Genomic DNA, 19862 nt, shown 5'->3' with positions numbered 1-19862 from the left:
ATTCGGGCTAAACCTGCCCTTTACATTGATTCAAAACTGTCATACAGATCTAAAATCGGCAAGAAATTAGGCCAATATGTCAACAGTATGATATTTTAACTCATGCCTTGTATACTCCAGACCTGCATGGACTCAGCTTTCACTGCTTCTAGCATGTGACTATTGTGATTCTCCACTGACCTGTGTGGCCCATGTCATTCCCAGGTCTATTTTAGATCCAGTGGGATCTTAAATAACTTTCTAAGTTCTGTAGCATTGAAAACCTACCACAAGTCTTGGGTAACAGTGGTAGGATAAAGATTAGTGAGTTCTGTAAAAGAAAAAAAAAAAAGAAAGATGGTTAATAGATAAAGGAAACAAATGCAGGCTGATGTGGTTTTTGACACGTTTAGAAATTGGCCCAGAGTCTCTACTGCTATGGATTCTTTGTAACTAAAGGGTGTTACTAAAGGGTCTTGGGGTGTTAGCTGAGCTTGTAGCTAGGATGTAGAAGGCCAGTATGTCTAGGGATCCAATCATGACTTACCCAAGTGCATTAGAATCACACTGCACCTCTTCTCTGTTAGAATCAATGGCAGTAGCAACCTTTGATTGCGATCTGATGCAGGTAGTGACTCATGTCTTGCTGAGCCGTGTTTGGTAGGATGTTGACTTTTGCTCTGTTTTATTCCTTCTTGTCCTCTGCCAGTTGCAGCACATAACCAAGAGCGCCCCACAGCCGCGGTGACACCCATCCAGGTACAGAATGCCGCCTGCCTGGGCCCTGGGGCCGTGGGCCTGCCTCACCATCCCCTGACCTCCCCGCAGTCTCTGCCTGCTATGGCAGGTGCTGCTGCAGGCGGAATCAGCCGAGCCAGCGCCCCCCTCACCTCCTCGAGCATCCCCGCGGCCTCTCTGGAAACGGAACCCAGTGGCCGGACAGTGACCATTCTCCCAGGACTGCCCACATCTCCTGACAATGCTGCCTTGGCTTGTGGGAACAGTTCAACAAGCAAACCAGACAAGGACAGTAAAGTAAGTCCCGTTTCCGGCTTCTCGGCTAAGGTCATGGCCCATGGTTTCTAACTAATGAAAGGATTCATTGTTCCGCAACCCTTTAGATACTTGCCATGTGTGTGTCATGCTACCAGGTGTGCCAGGGGAGGAAACTTGGGCGCGGTCTTGCCCTCTTATCTCCACGGTGTGTTTGTCTGCCTTTCACCATCCCCAGTTGACAGGCCATGTGTGGAGGGGTAGGGAGACCACAGTAAGACTTAGTCAGGCCTCCTCTTCCAGCCTATTCAGCACAGAGGAATCTCCTGCTCTCTTCAGTTACTCCTTTCTTCTTTATTTCTTTGTCCTCAAATTTTTCTGATTATTTGGTCTTGTTTGTGGAAAGTTCTGTTTAAAAACCAACCAACAAACAAGAAGCTGGGCATGGCTGACTCCCCCCTGGAATCCTACTTTATTCGGGAGACGGAGATCTGAGGATCAGGGTTCCAAGCTAGTCTAGGCAGAACAGTCCAAGAGACTCTTATCTCCAGAGGTGGAGATGTGGTTCAAGTTGTAGAGAACAAGCTTTGAGTGAATCAAGCTAAGGAAATGGCATCAGGCCCTGAATTTAAGCCCCAGGACTGGCAAAAATAACAATAATTATTATTGTTTTATGAGGAGCTTGAAATTATTGAGTAAAAGTGGCTTTAATTCATCTGTAGTATATCCAACCATAATGGCTATGTTTCCTAGAGAGATTGGATCTGAAATCTAGAATGAAAAAAATATTTTCTAAGTCTATATGTTTTCTAAGTCTATAACTTATTTTTTTTACAAGTCTCTCTTTTGGAGCTGAGTTTTAAGGAAAATACAAATAGAGAAGTTGTTTAGAAGATTCACCTTTGATTGGGTTTCAAGACCCCTGGTCAGAAAGAAGAGAAAAGGGGAGTGGCTAACGTGAAAAGAATGAGTTGGCTTTCCCCTACATGTCCCTGAGCTCTGGAAAGTTCTAGGGTAGCTCTAGGGTAATTGTAAACCCACGACCACCTGGCTTGGTGGCACTATATGTTCCTGTATTTAGTTAGGGAAGCCCATAAATAGGAGTTTATAAGGAAATCAACTTTACAGCCTACTAAAAAGTTAATATTTGATTGACTTGAGAGTTTGAATGATTGGTATCTGCTCAGTATTTAACTACATCAAACGTGTACTTAAACTGATGTCCAGCTTTGTTAATATCATTAATACAATTGGTTTTAGTAGTTTAGATTTTTTTTGTGTATGTGTTGTTTCTGGGGCTTGAACTCAGGGCCTGAGCACTGTCTCAGCTTTTTTGTTCAAAGTAAGCACTCGACCACTTAAGCTACACAGACACTCCTGGCTTTTTTGGTGCTTAATTAGAAGTAAGTATTCTCCTAGACTTTCCACCCATACTGGCTTTGAATCATGATCCTCACATCTCAGCCTCCTGAGTAGCTAGGATTACAGATGTGAGCCACCAGCACCCAGCTTGCAGTTCAGATTTTAATGCCGGGGCTCATGTGTCTCTGGGCTCTGGTATTCCCAGTAACAGAATTCATCAAATCCCTGAGGCATGGAAAATACAATAAATTGATTCTACCTCCTTATCTTTGGAACCTTTTAAATGTTTTCTTACTGGTAAAAGGGCTGTGTAGAGTGATTAAAAAGTCCTAAGATAAGGGGAATTCTTGTTCTGTGTGTGACCTAATGTTAAGTACACTGATCTTCCTGAAGACGAGGCAGGAGGGTTGCAATGAGACAAACCAATGTGGCGAAAGCGAGCTGGAAATGCTGTGTAACAGGGCTAGAATTTGGAGAAAGCTAGGAAATAAGTTCTTCCCTACATGGTTCAGAAGGAATGTGACCCTGCCATCCCTTTGGTTTTTAGGATCTGGCTCTTGTGGATTTGGTGCCTCTCAGATAGGGCCTTAAATGTCATCCCCTCTTCAAAGATCCATTTCGGACAAATGGCCACTGGCCATAGAGGCGGCTCAATGGTGTCGGTGCTCTAGCTCAGGACAGCCCCTTGCTGTCTCCACACAGGCTCACTTAGGAGTTGGCTGAGTACATAGCTTTTCCCCATGCTCTCTATTTTAAGGGGATACATAAAAAATGTTTTTCTACACACTGTTCCGGGATCTTTGCCCAGCTGTCGCCTCTTGTCTTTTTATTCTTTTTAAGGTTGTACTTGAAGTTGCTTTCATCTATTCCACAAGTTCTTTCTTAAATCTTCTACCTCAGTGTTCCAAGCCTATTATAAAGAGGCTTTTAATTAATTCAATCATTCCATGATTATCATCATTCATACCATTGTGACTCCTCATGACTGGTGTCCTTTGGGCCATTTTCCTTTGTCATGTTTGCAAGGGAATTATAAGAGAACTCGCCGACGCCATATAAAGATCCAAATGACCATAACAGTTTCCCTTCCAAACAGCCACCCCCATCATCATTGCTGTTACTTATTAATAACAAATATCTCAGGAAGAGTCCCTTTCTCAGAGTCTTCATTTCTTTTTTCTAAATACTCATAAACCTTTTCCTTAATAGAGTTTCCCAGAAATTGGGACGGTGCCTGTATTGGTCTTTGCCTGTGGAATAGGTCCTGATCTCAGATTGATCAGAAACTCTGAAAGATTATGGGTTGCATTTCAGTTGTTAACTTTCTCTATATACTGACTTGAATTCAGCCTGTCAAAAGAATATTCATTAGATCTCTAAATACCTTTCTCTTCAGCCATTTCCTTCAAATCAAGATTGTTCTTCTTGTAGCCTTATAATGCCTGTAATTCCAGCTACTCAGGATCCTGGGACCTGAGGATTGTGGTTTGAAGTCAGCTTGGGCAAGAAAGCCCATGATACTCTTATCTCCAATTAACCACCAAAAGCCGGACATGGAGGTATGGATCAAGTGATAGAGCACTAGCCTTGAGCAGAAAAAGCTAAGGCACACTTCCCAGGCTCTGAGTTCAAGCCCCAGCAGTAGCATCAAAAAGAAAAAGAAAAGAAGATTCACCTTTCCTTTCTAGTATAAAGATTATCCTTCCCTTTCGTCTTTGCATTGTTTTCTAGCTGTAACCACTACATAGCCCTGACAGCAGGCCTGTGTCAGTCCGATTCTTTGGGATTCAAATAGAATTTTAAAATAGCTTCCTTTTTTTCCTTTCATTAGCATTTTGACTAGTTTAAGCTCATCATATCTTTGGTCTTCTTGAATGGCTATGGATACAGTTCTTTATTATGTTCTTGATCTTTTTGTACAGGGCCTTTTAAAAGTTGGAGCGCATTAGCCAGCTCCCTGGGGCAGGAGTACCTTTAAACACCTCTACATTTTCATCTGCAGGGATAATTTGCAATTGTATGAGCAGGAGTTCATTTTTCAAGGTCCTCCCATTCTTCTGAAAGCAGCTTCCCTTTTGAGTTTCATGTTCTGCATATGTTTTCTTTGAACTTTTAAAAATCACTTTTTTTAAACTTCAGAGATCAAATAGATCACCAACTTCTTTTAGGCTTCTTTATTTCAAGGTCTGGCTATTGATGCTTCTCAGACCAACTGTGTCCAGCCCTATATATGGTCTCTACTTTCCTCAGTTGATTGGAATTGGATTCAGAGTTGCAGTTTGCTCAGCTTTCTGTGTGATTAATTCACCATTAAGTCAAGGGAAGTGTATCAGAGAGTATATTTTTGTAATGACTTCTAGCAGACAGATAGGTACTTAACAATGCAATGTCTTCAACGCCCTAGCAGTGCATGCACAGTCTCCCAAATGACGGCTACCATCCATCCCCTCCTCCCTGCTCTCCACAGTGCCTGTAACTTTGGGACATTCCCATGGGACTGCGGGAGCCCCTCTCCTAACTGGGCTATTTCTTGTGAGCAGTACTATATTTGGAAGTCCTGCCTCACAGAGTCTCGGGGAGATCCTGGAGTCAGAAATGGCTAGCTAAATTTGGTATCTGAACTTTGTATTTGATAACAGGCATTCAGAACTCTCAATCTTCTCAGATGTTACCTTCTTTATTTCTTGTTTGAAATCCTGGCCTGTTCTATCATTGTTTTTCTTCTTCTTACGGGCTCCCTGATTTCTTCTATAATTATCAGCTTATTAGCAGCTTTGTCTGTTTGGACAAATTTTTCTAAAATTGGACAAAAGGTCAGCAGTTACTGATTCAGATGCTTCATCCTGGAGCTCCTGATGGTTCTCGCCTTAGGGCACCAACCTCAGGTTTTCTTAAATCTGTCAGCTAAAAGTTGAGGACCTTTCTTGTTTTTCTGGACTTTTTATTTTTTAAGCAAAAGGTCTACTCTGTTTAGATGCTCATTGTCTTCCATTCTGAACTCTTTGAAGTTGTTGCTGATTTTAAATTTTTTGCTCAAATAATTTCTTTTTCTCCCAGTTCTTATTTTGCTGTCAGACATAAGATCCTCTGGGTGCTTTACCATTTACGCTTTGGGGGAGAAGCCCACTCTCGTTGTAGCCACAGTCATTGTTCTGCTCTTGCTGAGAGCTGGGGTCCAGTGCAGCTCTGCAGGGTATGGCCAAGAGAAACCTTTGTGATCCACACTGAGAGGAACATGGTCTGGGGACTGGCATTGTAGCTTAGCAGAGCATGTTAAAGGCCTTGGGGTCAATCCCAAGTACCACAAAAAGAGAAAAAAGGAAGAAAAGGCTGGAGGTGGGGAGGGACAGGAAGCAGGAGAGAGAGAAAAAGAAGGGAGAGGTGAAGGAAAGAAGGAGAGAGAAAGAGAGAGAGAGAGAGAAGGAGAAAGCTAGGTACCAGTGTCTTAGCTGCTCACAAGGTTGAGATCTGAGGTTCAAGACCAAGGTTTGAAGCCAGTCCAAGCAGAAAACTGTGAAAGTCCGATCTCCAGTTAGGCAGCAAAAAGCCAGAAATGGAGCTATAGCTCAAGTGGTAGAGCACCAGCCTTGATCAAAAAAGACAAGCAGAGTAAATGGCCCTGAGTTCAAGCTCCAGGACTCCCTTTTACCTGCCACCCCTCCTCCCGCCCAAATAAGAAAAAGAGAGAGGGAGTAAAGAAGAAAGGAGATAAATAGGGATGAAGGGAATAAAAGAAAATACTTAATACTCTTAATACTCCACAGTAAAGGTGTCTCTAGAGAGGTTGCCTTTGTTGGATGTATGGAAGAGAAGAACTTAGTTTTGATGAAGACCTTTGACCCAACCTTTAGTAACCTGGTTTTTGCAAGCTTAGAGAGCTTTTCGTAACAAAAATAATTCATATCTCATCGGGTTTCTGGAAAGAATAATACGGAAATCCTCCTAATTGAGTGTAACAAGCCTCTTGAACATTGTTTAATGTGTTGTTTAATCAGCTCTAGAATTTCTCAAGGTCTTTCCTAAAAGAATCAGTCCTGGGCCTCAGTTTTGCATAGAAAGAGTCTCATTTCTCTCTTCTTTGTTCCTGGGCTATTTTCAGAACTTATTCAAATTTTTTCTGCAGTGCTAGGAATTGAACCCAGAACCTCACAATGCTCAACATCCATGAGCTAGCCTTTTATTTATTTATTTATTTAACTGCTGAGCAGATCTTTTTTTCTTTTTGTTTGAGACAGCAAGGTCTTGGTGTATTGCTGGCTTGAATTCACTATGTAACCCAGGCTAGCCTCAAACCCACAATCTTCCTACCTCAGCCTTACAGGAAGCCAAGCTTTACAGCGATGTGCCATCATACCCAGCTAGAAAATATTTGCATATAGGAATAACTCACAGATTTTGTGAAGATCACTTTTGACTCAAATTGTCTTTTTAAATATGGGATGCTATTTTAAACCATCAAACCTTCTAAAGACAAAATTATGATTCTAAAAACATTATTTCATCTGGGAATAATTTCTTGGGGAATCCACAGGGGTGATGTGTTAAAAGATATGCTCCTTTTTCATGTGCGCTAACATTACTTTTTAAAAAATTGCTTTGCTAAAGTGTAGTCAATATTAATTCTTCCATCATTTTCACATTTGCTAGTGGATTTTTTTTAATATATGAAGGTACCTTGGTGGTAAGTTTCTGGATTTGCAAATTTACCTCTCTCAGGAGGCATATTGTTCTGCTAATAGAGAAAACAGCAGAATATATAACAGCACAGCTCTGTGGAAGTAGAGCTACATCTTTCCTGTGTTCACCCCCACCCCCACCCCCTGCACCCTGCCATGATACCTAATTCTCGTCCTCCGCTCCATGGGTAGTCGACATCGGCTGATGGTGATAGCACATCCCTTAGAAGTCATTAAAGCGAGCTGTAGTTAATGTGTTTAATCATTTTCAATGAACCAAGTCATTTTTCTTCCTAATCACTTTAGAGGCTGTTCCCTGAGCGCAATTCAGTTATCTGATAGTCTTCGGAGTGCCCAGTCCTGAGCTTTTAAGCAACATCTTTAGCTGTGGCTTGCTGAGATTGTAATTTATCAGTGGACTTGATGTTCTAGGTGGAACTACAGGGGTCCAGAAATTAAGAGTGCTTTCTTACATCATGGCGGGAGCAGCTGGAAATTGCAGCTGACTGCCACCTCCAAAGTAGAAGCGATAGACTTCATTCCCTGCTTGTGTTTTGTTTCTGCAAGAATGTGGCATGGCATTGTGTAGTGAGGCCACTTCACTGGCCATGAAATAAACAATGCTTTATTTCCTCTGGATTTGGGGAATCCAAAACATCCTGAGATATCATCCTAGCCCTAGTACTAACACCAGCTGAGACGCAGAGGTATGTTTATACATCCATTACCCTGAAATAGGTAGTTCAAGTTTGTAGGGTCCTTTATTAGAATGTATATGCTAGCCCATGTAGAAACTATAACTGAGTGAGTGAAGCAAAACCCAGTAAGATGAGCTAAGCCGGGCCTTGAAGAGAAGCAAAGGATCTTCCACAGCCTAGGAGAGGCAATGAGGAGCCACCAGGGGTGCTCATCTCTAGCCCAGGCCAAACAGGACAGAGCTGCCCACAGCATTTACCCCCTGACCCCACCCACCTCTCTTTCCATTCCCAGTCCACATATACTGTGAGCAGTATATGTGAGCAGTGAATTCTTTCTATACTATGATAACACATATACTGTGAGCAGTATTAAGCAAATGGCAACTCTGGTGCAATTTCCCATGGGTGTTTGCTCATCATTGGATAAATGATTGCTTTGGTCTCTTTCTCTTTTTCTTTTTCTCTGCCATGCCATCTCTAATAGAACTGTGCTACTGCAGATGAAGATTCATCCCCTGAAGGGGTTTTTACTGAGTCTGAACTACCTCACAATCCCAAGAATTCCTTAGTGTTATATCTCCTGGTGGGTCCCTGATAATTCCTTATGCCTGTTAGTGGGCTTTAATTCCAATTTTCTTATACTTCCCTAGTGGAATAGTTCTCTTTAATATGTTGGGCTTTCAGGCCATGTTTCTATTCAGAGGACTTAATGATGTATTCAGCATCTTAGTGCCATAATTTTAAGATGATATTAAATCTCATGATCAAGATGAACATGGACACTTAAAGCCTGACAGAGGTGTGTTCACTGAAGCTCTAGCTTTCTTTGTGGTGCAGCAAAGATAAGTGTCAAAAGAGACAAAAATTTCAAGAGATGGCTCTTCTGGAATGATATGGCTGGGGAAAAGTTCCTCATGGAGCATTTACATACTTGCAAAATTTTAAAAAGCATATTAAGATACCTAATTGTTTTGGGGGGTTTCCAATCAATGAAGTACTGGCACCACAGAGATTGTTTGACTTCTCTTAGAGTTGGTTAATCAACATTATGACATGTGAGAAGTGGGGTAAGCCTTCATTCTGCTCAAGGTTTCATTACTGTAAATGAGGGGGCTCAGCTGTGGGTGTAGAGGAAATTGCTATAAGTCTACATTCAATGCAACTGAGTCAGCTTAATTACCTGAAGATAATTAAGAGACTGATAGGCAAAATCCCCAAATCTGAAATTTCCATCTCATTCTAATGTATCTTCTAGTGGAGTTTTAGATTTGTTGTTGTTGTTGTTATTATTATTATTATTATTATTATTATTCTGGTACTGGGGCTTGAACCCAGAGCCTTGTGCTTTTTTTTTTTTTTTTTTTTTTTTTGCCTTGTGCTCTTGCTTAGCTTTTGCCCCTCAAGGCTGATGCACTACAACTTGATCCACACCTCTACTTCTAGTCTTTGGCTAGTTACTTGGAGAAGAGAGTCTCTCGTATTTGTCTGCCCAAGTTGGCTTCTAGGCTCAATCCTCACTCAGATCTCAGCCTCCTGAATAGGTAGAATTATAGGTATGAGCCACCAGAACCCGGCCTTCTTTGTGTTTTGAGCTAACCTGACATGCAAATTGAGTTTGCCAGGTTTTTGCTTTATGTCTCTTGTACCAGCTTATCTAACTACTTGGTAGAACACAGAAAGAAACAGTGGAATATCCAAAACAAACAAATGCAGCCCAGCAGAAAGAGAGAAGCAGCAGAAAACAGCAGCAACCGAAGTTCATGGAACATCACACACAAATTGGTAACCAGATTAGGGATAGCCAAACATGAATGGAAATCATGATCATGGATCATCGTTAGTGGGTAATTCTTGCGTAAGGAATAACCCTTCATAGACAAATCATTTTCAAAGATGAACCCAAAATGAACACTGGCCAAAGGGCACAGTAGATGAGAATAGCAATAGGACTATGCATCTCCAACGTATGTCCCTATTTCTTTTCTCTAGAAAGAAAAAAAGGGGTTGCTGAAGTTGCTTTCTGGAGCGTCCACCAAGCGGAAGCCCCGTGTGTCCCCTCCAGCGTCACCCACCCTGGACGTGGAGCCAGGGGGTGGGGAGTTGTCCTTGCAGGGAGCGGTGGGTCCTGAGCCACCCTTAGGTGGCAGCCACAGCAGGGCCAACTCCTGCTCCGCAGACGGGGATGGGGTCACCACTGGAGCAGCAGGAATAGCCTTAGTCCAGGATGCCTTCCACAGGAAGACAAGCTCCCTGGACTCAGCCGTGCCCATCGCTCCGCCTCCCCGCCAGCCCTGCTCCTCCCTGGGCCCTGTCCTGAATGAGGCCCGGCCTGTCGTTTGTGAAAGGTGAGTTTGTGACCACTCCAGGAGAGAACACTAAAACAGATTGGGCAAGTGTGGGCTTTTCCCAGGAAATGTATTCTCCTAGGCAAGGTATTTCTCTACAGTCCTCCTAAAAAATGTTGGAAGCTTGGGGGCTGGGGATATAGCCTAGTGGCAAGAGTGCCTGCCTTGGATACATGAGGCCCTAGGTTCGATTCCCCAGCACCACATATACAGAAAACGGCCAGAAGCGGCGCTGTGGCTCAAGTGGCAGAGTGCTAGCCTTGAGCCGGAAGAAGCCAGGGACAGTGCTCAGGCCCTGAGTCCAAGGCCCAGGACTGGCAAAAAAAAAAAAAAAATATGTTGGAAGCTGGGTTTGTACGAGCAAGCCCTGACTTTGCTTTTCCAATGGATACAGTGGACTTCCTTCCTCCCATGCTTTTTACCTACATCTCCAGTCTTCATTTCCTTTTATATTTCCAGTCAACCACAGGAAAATTGTATCCAGTCCCTGGAAACTTGCTCATATCTTTTCCTTTCTATTCCATCACTGGAAGTTACTCCTTTTTATATTTTTATTTATTTGTTTGTTTGTTTTTATCAGTCATGGGGTTTGAACTCAGGGCCTGGGTGCTGTCCCTGAGCTCTTATGCTCAAGGCGAGCTCTCTACCACTTTGAGTCACAGCGCCACTTCCCGTTTTCTGGTGGTTAATTGGAGGTAAGAGTCTCACAGACTTTGCTGCTTGAGCTGGCTTTGAACCTCGATCCTCAGATCTCAGCCTTCTGAATAACTAGGATTACAGGCATGAGCCTCTGGCACCTAGCTTATTATATTGTAATGTTAGTAGTGAGGTGAAATAATTTTCTATAGTTCTGACCCTTAGGAAGCCAGTTTTGAAATGATCCCTCCCCCATGAAATTATTGTGTTATCTCACTTTGAGGGTTCCTGGAACTTTCCAGAGACAGCACCTCCTGTCCCTGGAGTTAGTTCAGTGACTGGTATAATTTCTTTTAGTCACAAAGGCTCCCTGTGTGCCTCTAGGCATTGAGCCGGGGGGTTTTCACCATGCCCTGAGGCGCTTGGCTCTTTCTTTCGCTGGGCTTTGTGGTAGTTAGTGTGACTGTTTCCATGAGGGTTCCATGTGCCTGGGCTCTCCCCAGGCCTCGGCTGAGCGGTGCTGTGCCCACATCCTACCCCCTCCATGCCCCATTATGCATTCCTTTTCACTTGCCAGATGTCCGCCTGCTCTGTGGCTTCTGCATTCCAGCCTTTCCCTCTTAGAGGGGCTCATGTCTGGCAGCAGGCTCCTGCTGTTCAGCGCATCTGAAAAGGAGAAGTCTGCTAAAGCAGACAGGTGATGCTGGGTCAGGGAGCGAGGGCTGCATAGCCGATGAGAAACATGGCAAACTTAATGAGGGCACAGATGGGCATGGACACTGCAGAACTAAGTCGGGGAGGTCTTCATGTACACATTTCAATTTTTAGGACTGGAGAAGGGGGCTGTGGAGATTTCTGCCCAACTTTATATGTTTATTATAATCCACAGATGCTCAATGGAATATTAAATTTAATATTCTAGGCAACTCCACCAACGAACCCCAGCTTCTCTTCCCTAGCATCTATTCTTAAAATCTGTCCAACTATGAAAAACAATAGGAAACTAGTATAGGAAGCCATTGTGGTTTTCACTGAGAATGAAATTTGGGGGTTAATACACAGCTACTAAGTATGTAATTTAGGGATTACCTCTTTGCGTGTTTTCAACACAGTAAAAAAAAAAGTACTGCCTAAAATGAAGGAAAGATTAACTTTCACATGGTGTAATTCAGAAAGCATTTATTTGAAAGTCGTAAAATTCCTTCATTCACTGTGAAAACATCAACTCTTGCCCTGACAAAGCTAACAGAATTTCGTTGAAATATATTTTTTATTGTATAGTACTGGCACAATGTGAGATACAGTTATCTGCAGGCTCTAATGAGAAGAAGCATAAAATCCCCTGCCAAACCATGACCTGGCCTCATAAATCTAAAATAAAAGGGGGAGAAAAAAGGAATACAGTCAAAAAAAACCATGTGACCAGGGCCAGTCTCAGGCTGACAATGGAAAAACATAGTGCCAGGATGGAGACATAAGCCATCTCATAGTAAGGAAGGGAGAGCCTTGACGTGCGTTGACAGGTCTTGGTGTCGGCTGAGAGAATTCTCTGAGGAACAGAAGGAGTCTTTTGTGTGTGTGAGAGAGAGAGACTGAAGAAAACAAGCAAGAAAATAACACTGTACCATGGAGGCAGAAAATGTATAATTGATGACAGCTGAAATAATAGGACAAATACATTTAGGCTCTATTTTAGAAGGATTGAGAGGGGGAAAAGTAATTAGGAAATTGCAAAGAACAAGTTGAAAGAAAGAAAGTATCTCAGAAAGGTTGACAAATAAAAAGTATATGTGACGAGTTGTTGTTTTTCCCCCACTCTATTTCTTCATATTAGAACTTAAAGGGATAACTACATACCTTTAAGCCCATCTCTTAAATTGGAAAAAAAACAAAAAACCTCTGATCTTTGATCAAGGATTAAGCCACAATACTTGGAAACATATGAATTTGATAGGGATAGATTTACAGAATGGTAGTCTGGCTTAGCCAGCATGATTAATTTCTTTGAGTCAGTGACAATGAACTCACCGAGTGAGGCAATGGACCTCATTTACTTGCACTTTGAGTTAGCTGCAGAGCAAGCTGGTATGGTTTTGCCAGTGAAATACTTAATTGGCTATTAGATTGTATGGTAACTGGCAGGAAGCAGTGAACAGTTATTCACTACACCAAAGGTGATGGGTAGAGTGCTTCCCAGAGCCATCGGAGGTACATTTTGGACAGTACCAAGGGAGATAAGAAATGGCAAGGTGTGAACTACAGAAAGGGGAAGGAAGGTCTGGCAGCCATGCCAGGGGCAGAGACGTGCATAAGAGGGAGTTTGAACCCCACTGACACCAGAGGTGCTTTAAAAAAGCAACCACTGTACCCGTTCCTTTTTTATATGTCTTCTTTCTTTGTACTAACATTTCTATTCATTTTATTTGTTGCTCTCTTTTCAATTATAAAACTCACCAACCCAATTATATTAAGAACATGGGTGCCCAGCCCCAGAAATGTTTGATGCTTTCACATGAAAGCACTGTATTGTTTAAACAATAGCCCCTCCCCCCCCATTTTCTCCACCTGTAGCCCCTGGAAATGCCATTCTACTTCTTGTTTCTATGAGTAACTGTCCTGAGTCTCTCTCATAAGTGGAGTTCTACAATAGTAATCCTTTTGGAATGGCTTATTTCACCTAATGTTTGCAAGGGTATAATGTAGCAGAATTTCATTTCTTTTTTTTTTTTTTTAATATCCTTCCTTTTTAAGGAACATTGTACATGTCTAAAAAATAATGTTACTGTAGGATAAAGCCTTTTCTTTCCATCATTTGAGTCGCTTAGTAAGAATTTGGTGCTGCGTGTGGTAGTACGAGGCATGTAATGTGAATTTAGCATTATCTCTCCTTCTCCTTGTCCCCTGCCCCTCTCCCACCCCCAGTAGATTAATGAGACAGAGACAGAGGCAGTAATGATACAGTATAGAGAAATGCCTAAGAATCATACATGGAGAAACCTCTGGGCTCTAGTCAAGCATGAAATGACTTCCAGTCATGGGGTTAGAGATTTCACAAGGGAGAATTTGAGCCAGGTTGTGTGAGATTGATAGAGTGTGGATGAGCAGAGATAGTGGGGAGAAGTCTCAGTGCAAGATTTCATGCGAGCCAAGGCACAGAGTGGGCGGAGCGAAGGCCGGATCTGGGAGATAAATATGGGATTCAGGCTTCAGGCCTGTTTGGCACATTCGTGGTGATGATACCAGCTCTAACTCTAAAGAGAGATTACAACCAGATCACAGAGGGCTTTGTCTACCAGTTTTAGGATTAACCTTACAAGTTTGAAAAGCTGTTAATGATTTTTCAACAATGGGTAGCCACAAATAGAGTTTCTGCTTTAAAATATTAATATGTAGCCACATGCTAGTGACTCACTAGGCCTGTAATCCTAGCTACTCTGGAGGCTCAGAGCTGAGAATCAAAGTTTCAAATCTAGCCTGACGAGAATTCATTGTATATACCACCGAATTGAGAAATACAAGGGATGGGGAGAGTCAAAGGGGGGGTGTGAAGATGTTGAAAGTGATGACACAGATCAAGATGGCATTGCACACATAAACTGCTTTGTTAAATGGCAAAAATATTCAATACATAACCTAACATTAAGATGAGGAAGCAAAGGGGTGGAATGGGAAAGGTGGGTGAGAACGTTGAAAGGGGTCACATTGATCAAGATTTCTTTATAAACTGCTTTGTGTAACTACTTACAGGTAATAAAATGATTCATCCAAAGAAAGCCAACAGCAAGAAAACAAACAGGGCTGGGAATGTGGCTTAGCGGTAGAGGGCTTGCCTAGTATGCATGAAGCCCTGGATTCGATTCCTCAGTACCACATCCACAGAAAAAGCCAGGAGTGGCACTGTGGCTCAAGTGGTAGAGCACTAGCCTTGAGTGTAAGAAGCTCAGGGACAGTACCCAGGCCCCGAGTTCAAGCCCCAGGACAGGCACAATTAACAAACAAACAGTCTGAGCGGGAAAGTCTATGAGACTTTTATGTCTAATTACCCATCAAAAAGCTAGCTATGGCTCACATGAAAGAGCATGAGCCTTGAGCAGAAATAGCTAAGGGACAATGCTCAAGCCCTGAGTGTAAGCCCTAGTACTGGCACCAAAATAGTAATAATAGTAATAATAATGATGATGATGATATATTTCTGTGTAGGATCGGATGGAGAGAAGAAAAGATCTGAAGCAGAAAGGAAGTAGACAGTCATGAGGTCATCAACCAAGATACTGACACAGATGATGAGATTGAGTCACACAGGGAGGTTGAGTCAGAAGTAACATGGAAGTCCTGGGTAGAGTCTGTGCTTTTGAGGATCAGAGCTGCTCAAGAGCCCCTGTGGTCGGAAACACAAGTATAATCGAGTGAGGCTGCAGGGGTGGGGCCACAGATGTGAGGGGCCTGGGCAGCTGTGCCTTCCATCTGTTTGCTGGTCTGAGAACATTCTGCTTGGCACAGCTTCTCGGTGCCTGAGATCAGAGGCCTTCCGGGCCAGCATTTGGCCACCTCACCAGGCTCGAGGCCAAGGGCTGATCTGAATGGCTTCCGTCCCTACGGCACCTGGTCGTCTTTGCGCCATCGAGACTGTGTCACACTTTCCACAGTTTGCACAGGGGTTTGCATGCTATCCACTCCCCTCCAGGGGTTTATAACTTAGCAATGAAAATGTACCCCCACTGGGAGCTTGGCAGGGAGATTATGTTCTTAGCCCAGCAGCATTCTAGTTCAAAAAAAATTTTTTTTTACAAAATTGGCTTCATGCATTTTATAACATGCAAATATTATCTAATTCACTTTTTATTTTTCTAGCCTTTTTCTTTTTCTATTCCGTTTTACCTTTAAGGCAGTTTGTGGAGAGCCAGTCGGAAATGTATCTCATGAGGAATCTCCTCTGAATGTGTTTTGAATCACTGCTCTGTTTGTTTCTTTCCTTTTTTCCCCCCAGAATTATAAAGCTTTCTTAAGTCTTAACTTGCCCCCGATGGCAACGACATCATTTGCTTTTTATGTGGATTTTTAGCACATTGGCATCAGACCTGAGAAATCTCATCTGGATCCTTCTCTCAGAGAAGGCCCTGATGAAGTTATTTGGCTTGTTTTTAAGATGTCGAGAGAAGTGATTCTAAAATGCCATGTCATTCTGAAGTATGTGAGGTGTCCTTGTCAGTGGATTCTGAAGTTGTGGCCTGAGTTTGTTTCCTGGTTATAGGTGGCCCACTACTGGTTGGCCCATCCTTCAGACCTCCCCTCCCGAGGGACAGACCCCTGCCTACTCTCACATAAGCCATGGGCATTGTGGCCGCTGATTGTGGAGGTTGAACAAGGAGTCAATCACAATCTTAGAGCATGACTTTCATAATCTCATAATACTGTCCAACTCATTACACCCCTGCTCTACAGATGAGGGAACTGGATAGCTGAAATAAACTGGCCCAAAGTGAAGCTGCTCTGAATGACCTTAAAGACTGTGTCAGCCCCTTGGGCCAAAGCTTCTCTCAAATATCAGGCCTCCTCCTCCACTCTGCCCTTGATTGACCTGGTCGTCTGTAACTTCTTATGCTTGAATAAGCAATAAACTAGCCTGGGTTGTGCTTTTGCTTTAGATTGTAGAGAGGAGCTCAGTTCCTATGCCCAAAGGAGCTGAGTAACAGTGTGGGTAGCCCCTGAACATTTGTAAAGATATTTTGAGATTCTTGAGAGAATTCTCGCAGGGTCTTTCTTCAAGTGAATGGGCTCTGATTGTTATGGAATGGAGGTTGGCAGGAGGATCAGGTTCTCCTGGTCTTGACTGTGGTGGGAGGACCCACTTCCAAGTTTGTGGCAACCTTCCTACCACCACTGGCTGGTTAACGTTGGCTTTGGGGGAGGAGCTTCAATTCCTTACTACAGGCTTCCTCCACAAGGAGGTTGAGTGTCCTCACAATATGGCAGCTGACTTTTTCTAGAGTAAATGAGCCAAGAGACAGTAGAAGCCACAACACCTTGAGTGGCCTAGTCTTCCATTTCATATACTATCCCTTTCATAATATGTTACTGGTCACACAAGTCATCCCTAAGCATCATGGGAAGAATGTACACAAGCATGATAATACCAGAATCTCTAGGGCTAGCTGGGAGGTTGGGCCAAGCTATACCAGGATAGAAATAATGTTGAGAAAATAGGAAGGGATAAAATAATATGGAACCTAAAATATGTCACCTCCATCTGGCTTCCCTGGTGGCTGGCCCTAATTCTGTATAAGAAGACTTAAGAGCTAAGAAGGGAGGAAGATAGGTAATATTAAACCAACAAGGCTAAGTTTGGCACTGGTGGCTCCCACCTGTACTGCTAGCTTCTCTGGAGGCCACGATCTGAAGATCTCAGTTCAGAGCCCCTTGTGTCCTCTAATTAACCAGCAAAAAGCAAGAAGAGAAGATGTGTCTCAAGTGGTAGAGTGCCAGCCTTAAGCAAAAAAAGCCAAGCAAAATTCCAGACAGGTCTTTCAAACAGACCAGCCTGGAAAACGAACATGTATATCCAAATGCTGACTTTGCTAGTACCAGGTCTCTACTAAATGGAGATAGTTGTATTTTGAGTTCTTATAAACTTGTATAAAATATTTGTCCTGTTTGCTATTCTGTTTGTTTGGAAGGCTGGTGCAAACCAACATAGTACCTCATTGTGTGTGTGTGTGTGTGTGTGTACTAAGTCTTTAAGTAAGAGCTTAGGCACTGTCCCTTAGTGTTTTCACTCAAGGCTGGTATTCTATCACTTGAACTACAGCTCCACTTGGGGCTTTTTGCTCAATAATTGAAGATAAGAGTCTCATAGATTGGTCTACCAGGCTGGTTTTGAACCATGGTCCTCAGATCTCACCTGAGTAGCTAGGATCACAGGCATGAGCTACCAGTGCCCAGCTAGTGTACCATTTTTGTCTAAACTCTAACTGATCTCTCTCTCTCTCTCTCTCTCTCTCTCTCTCTCTCTCTCTCTCTCTCTCTCTCGTAGGCACAGGGTGGTGGTTTCCTATCCTCCCCAGAGTGAAGCAGAACTTGAACTGAAAGAAGGAGACATTGTGTTCGTTCATAAAAAACGAGAAGATGGCTGGTTCAAAGGCACATTGCAACGTAATGGAAAAACGGGCCTTTTCCCAGGAAGCTTCGTGGAAAACATCTGAGGACACAGACACTGAGCCGGCTTCGAATCACACCACACAACAAAATAGCACAAAGTAGTTTCATGGCGAGAGCACATCTGTGGACTTCCAGATTGTCAGAAGCTGAGCAGAGGGTTGGTGCTTGACTCCACAGCGCCCCCTAGCACAGACACCCCAACTGACAAGAATAAAGACTGTCTGGATGGCTTTTCTCACTCTGGGGTCTGATTGTAAGGTGTGCCTTGTACTGTCTGATATATTATACAGAGAAATCTTTTTTTTTTAAGATCTATAACTAAAATGGACAATTGTTTACAAGGCTTAACTAATTTATTTGCTTTTTTTTTTAACTTGAACTTTTCTTGTAATAGATAAAAATTCTTTGGATTATGATTTTAAGAAATTATTAATTTATGAAATGATAGCTAAGGAGAAGCTGGAACATCTCCTGTTGAGAGCAAGAGATCCTTCTTGGATGTAGAACACATCTCCCTCACCTCTGCTCACTTCTCCCCACCATGACATTTTATTTCTTTGAAACAGAAATGCCAGTTCTTAGCCAGGCACCAGTTATCATTCACACCTATAATTCTGACTACTCAGAAGGCTGAGATCTGAAGATACAGGTTTGAAATCAGTCCAGGTAGACCAATCTGTGAGATCCTTGTCTCCTAACCAACAAAATGCCTGAAGTAATAGAATGCCAGCTATGAAGGGAAAAAAAAAGCTAAGTGAGAGCACAAGGCCCCGAGTTTAGACCCCGGTACTGGTGTGCAAGAATCTGCGTGTGTGCGCACGTGCACACACACACACACACACGAATGTCATTTCTCTTGATTTGTCTTTGGAAAAACCAAACGTAGAACTGCATTAGCAACAAACAAGGACCCGGGGAAGGAAGGAAACAAAAACTTGAGAGAAGAAAAGGTAGTGATTCCCTATCTTTTCTAGTCTGATCAGGAATCAGCCGGAAGACTAGTACTCCATTAAATTCGGGGTCTTTAATTTTTTCCTTGAATGGAATCAGTGAGACAGTAAGGAAAAATAAAAAGCACAACCGTAGACACAAACATATTCAGGAATGTGTAGTTTTGTAGCAGAAACAGCTCAGTTCGTTGGTTGGGCAGTAGAAGAAATTGCAGTTGTGTTCCTTGAGAATGGCCATGACACATAATTTCCATTTTTCTCTGAGTGATGTGCATGTCCCTGGGCACCATCAAGTGTTTGTAAGGTGGCAGTAGTAAGTGATGCCCTCGTGTTAAAGGCCGTGAGAAACACTGTGAAAGGTTTCCCTTCATCCATTGTGATTCTTCCTCCTCCATCTTGCATGTTACTGGAGTCCCCCAGTGACAGTGCATGGTATGTATAGTTCATGGCGATTTCCTATCCAGGTTAGTTTACACTCCAAATTGACTAGAACAAGAGCAGGAAGTGTAACATAAACAGCATTCACTTCTCTCTCCCTAAGGCTGAGTATTGGGGGGAGCTCTTGAGTGCATTCGGTCCCTCTCTGGTGAAGGGATCCATCAACCATCACAACAGTCCTTAGCGACAATGCTCTTTTACGTCCTCCCAGCAGACAGAAAGAAGGACAGATTGATCCTGGGGACTGTGGGCTCCCATACCTGGCTGTGAGCTCCTCAGTAGGAGGGTCCAGCCCAGCCTGCCTTTATATCAAGTCTTTGATATGATTGGCCACTTCCACCAAGTTCTTTAGGATGCCAGTCTTCAATTGGCTAATACAGAAAACTAAAAGGAGGGAAGACTAGCCAGATAGTGAATGAGATTGCTACCACAGTTTTCTCAAGGGAAAAAACAAACACAGACCTCTTATTCTTTTTTTTTTTCTTCTGTTGTTGTTTACTTTGAAGAATTCAAGCTGGGAAATAGAAACTAGGAAGTCATCTTGCAAGATGGAGAGGTTTCATTGTCTTAAAAAGCTATGTCATGTGGTCCAAAATGAAATCAATCATTCCTAAGTTAACTTAAAAAAAA

General features: G+C 42.9%; 1 protein-coding gene across 2 annotated transcripts in view; it reads left to right on the top strand.

Annotated features, from left to right (window-relative positions):
• Positions 1-18668, top strand: part of Sh3rf1 (SH3 domain containing ring finger 1) — a 136511-nt gene extending 117843 nt beyond the window's left edge. For both annotated transcript variants that reach the window (XM_048330735.1, XM_048330736.1), the window contains exons 10-12: positions 689-1014; positions 9698-10053; positions 17720-18668. In XM_048330735.1, the coding sequence (XP_048186692.1) occupies positions 689-1014; positions 9698-10053; positions 17720-17888 (851 nt within the window). In that variant the 3' untranslated portion in view covers positions 17889-18668. The remainder of the gene's footprint in view (positions 1-688; positions 1015-9697; positions 10054-17719) is intronic.
• The last annotated feature ends 1194 nt before the right edge of the window (positions 18669-19862 follow it).

The sequence above is a fragment of the Perognathus longimembris genome, chromosome 21, assembly GCF_023159225.1.
Source record: "Perognathus longimembris pacificus isolate PPM17 chromosome 21, ASM2315922v1, whole genome shotgun sequence".
Classification (NCBI taxonomy): domain Eukaryota; kingdom Metazoa; phylum Chordata; class Mammalia; order Rodentia; family Heteromyidae; genus Perognathus; species Perognathus longimembris.
Note: the sequence above shows the minus strand (reverse complement) of the source record. Positions and strands in the feature narration are given on the sequence as shown.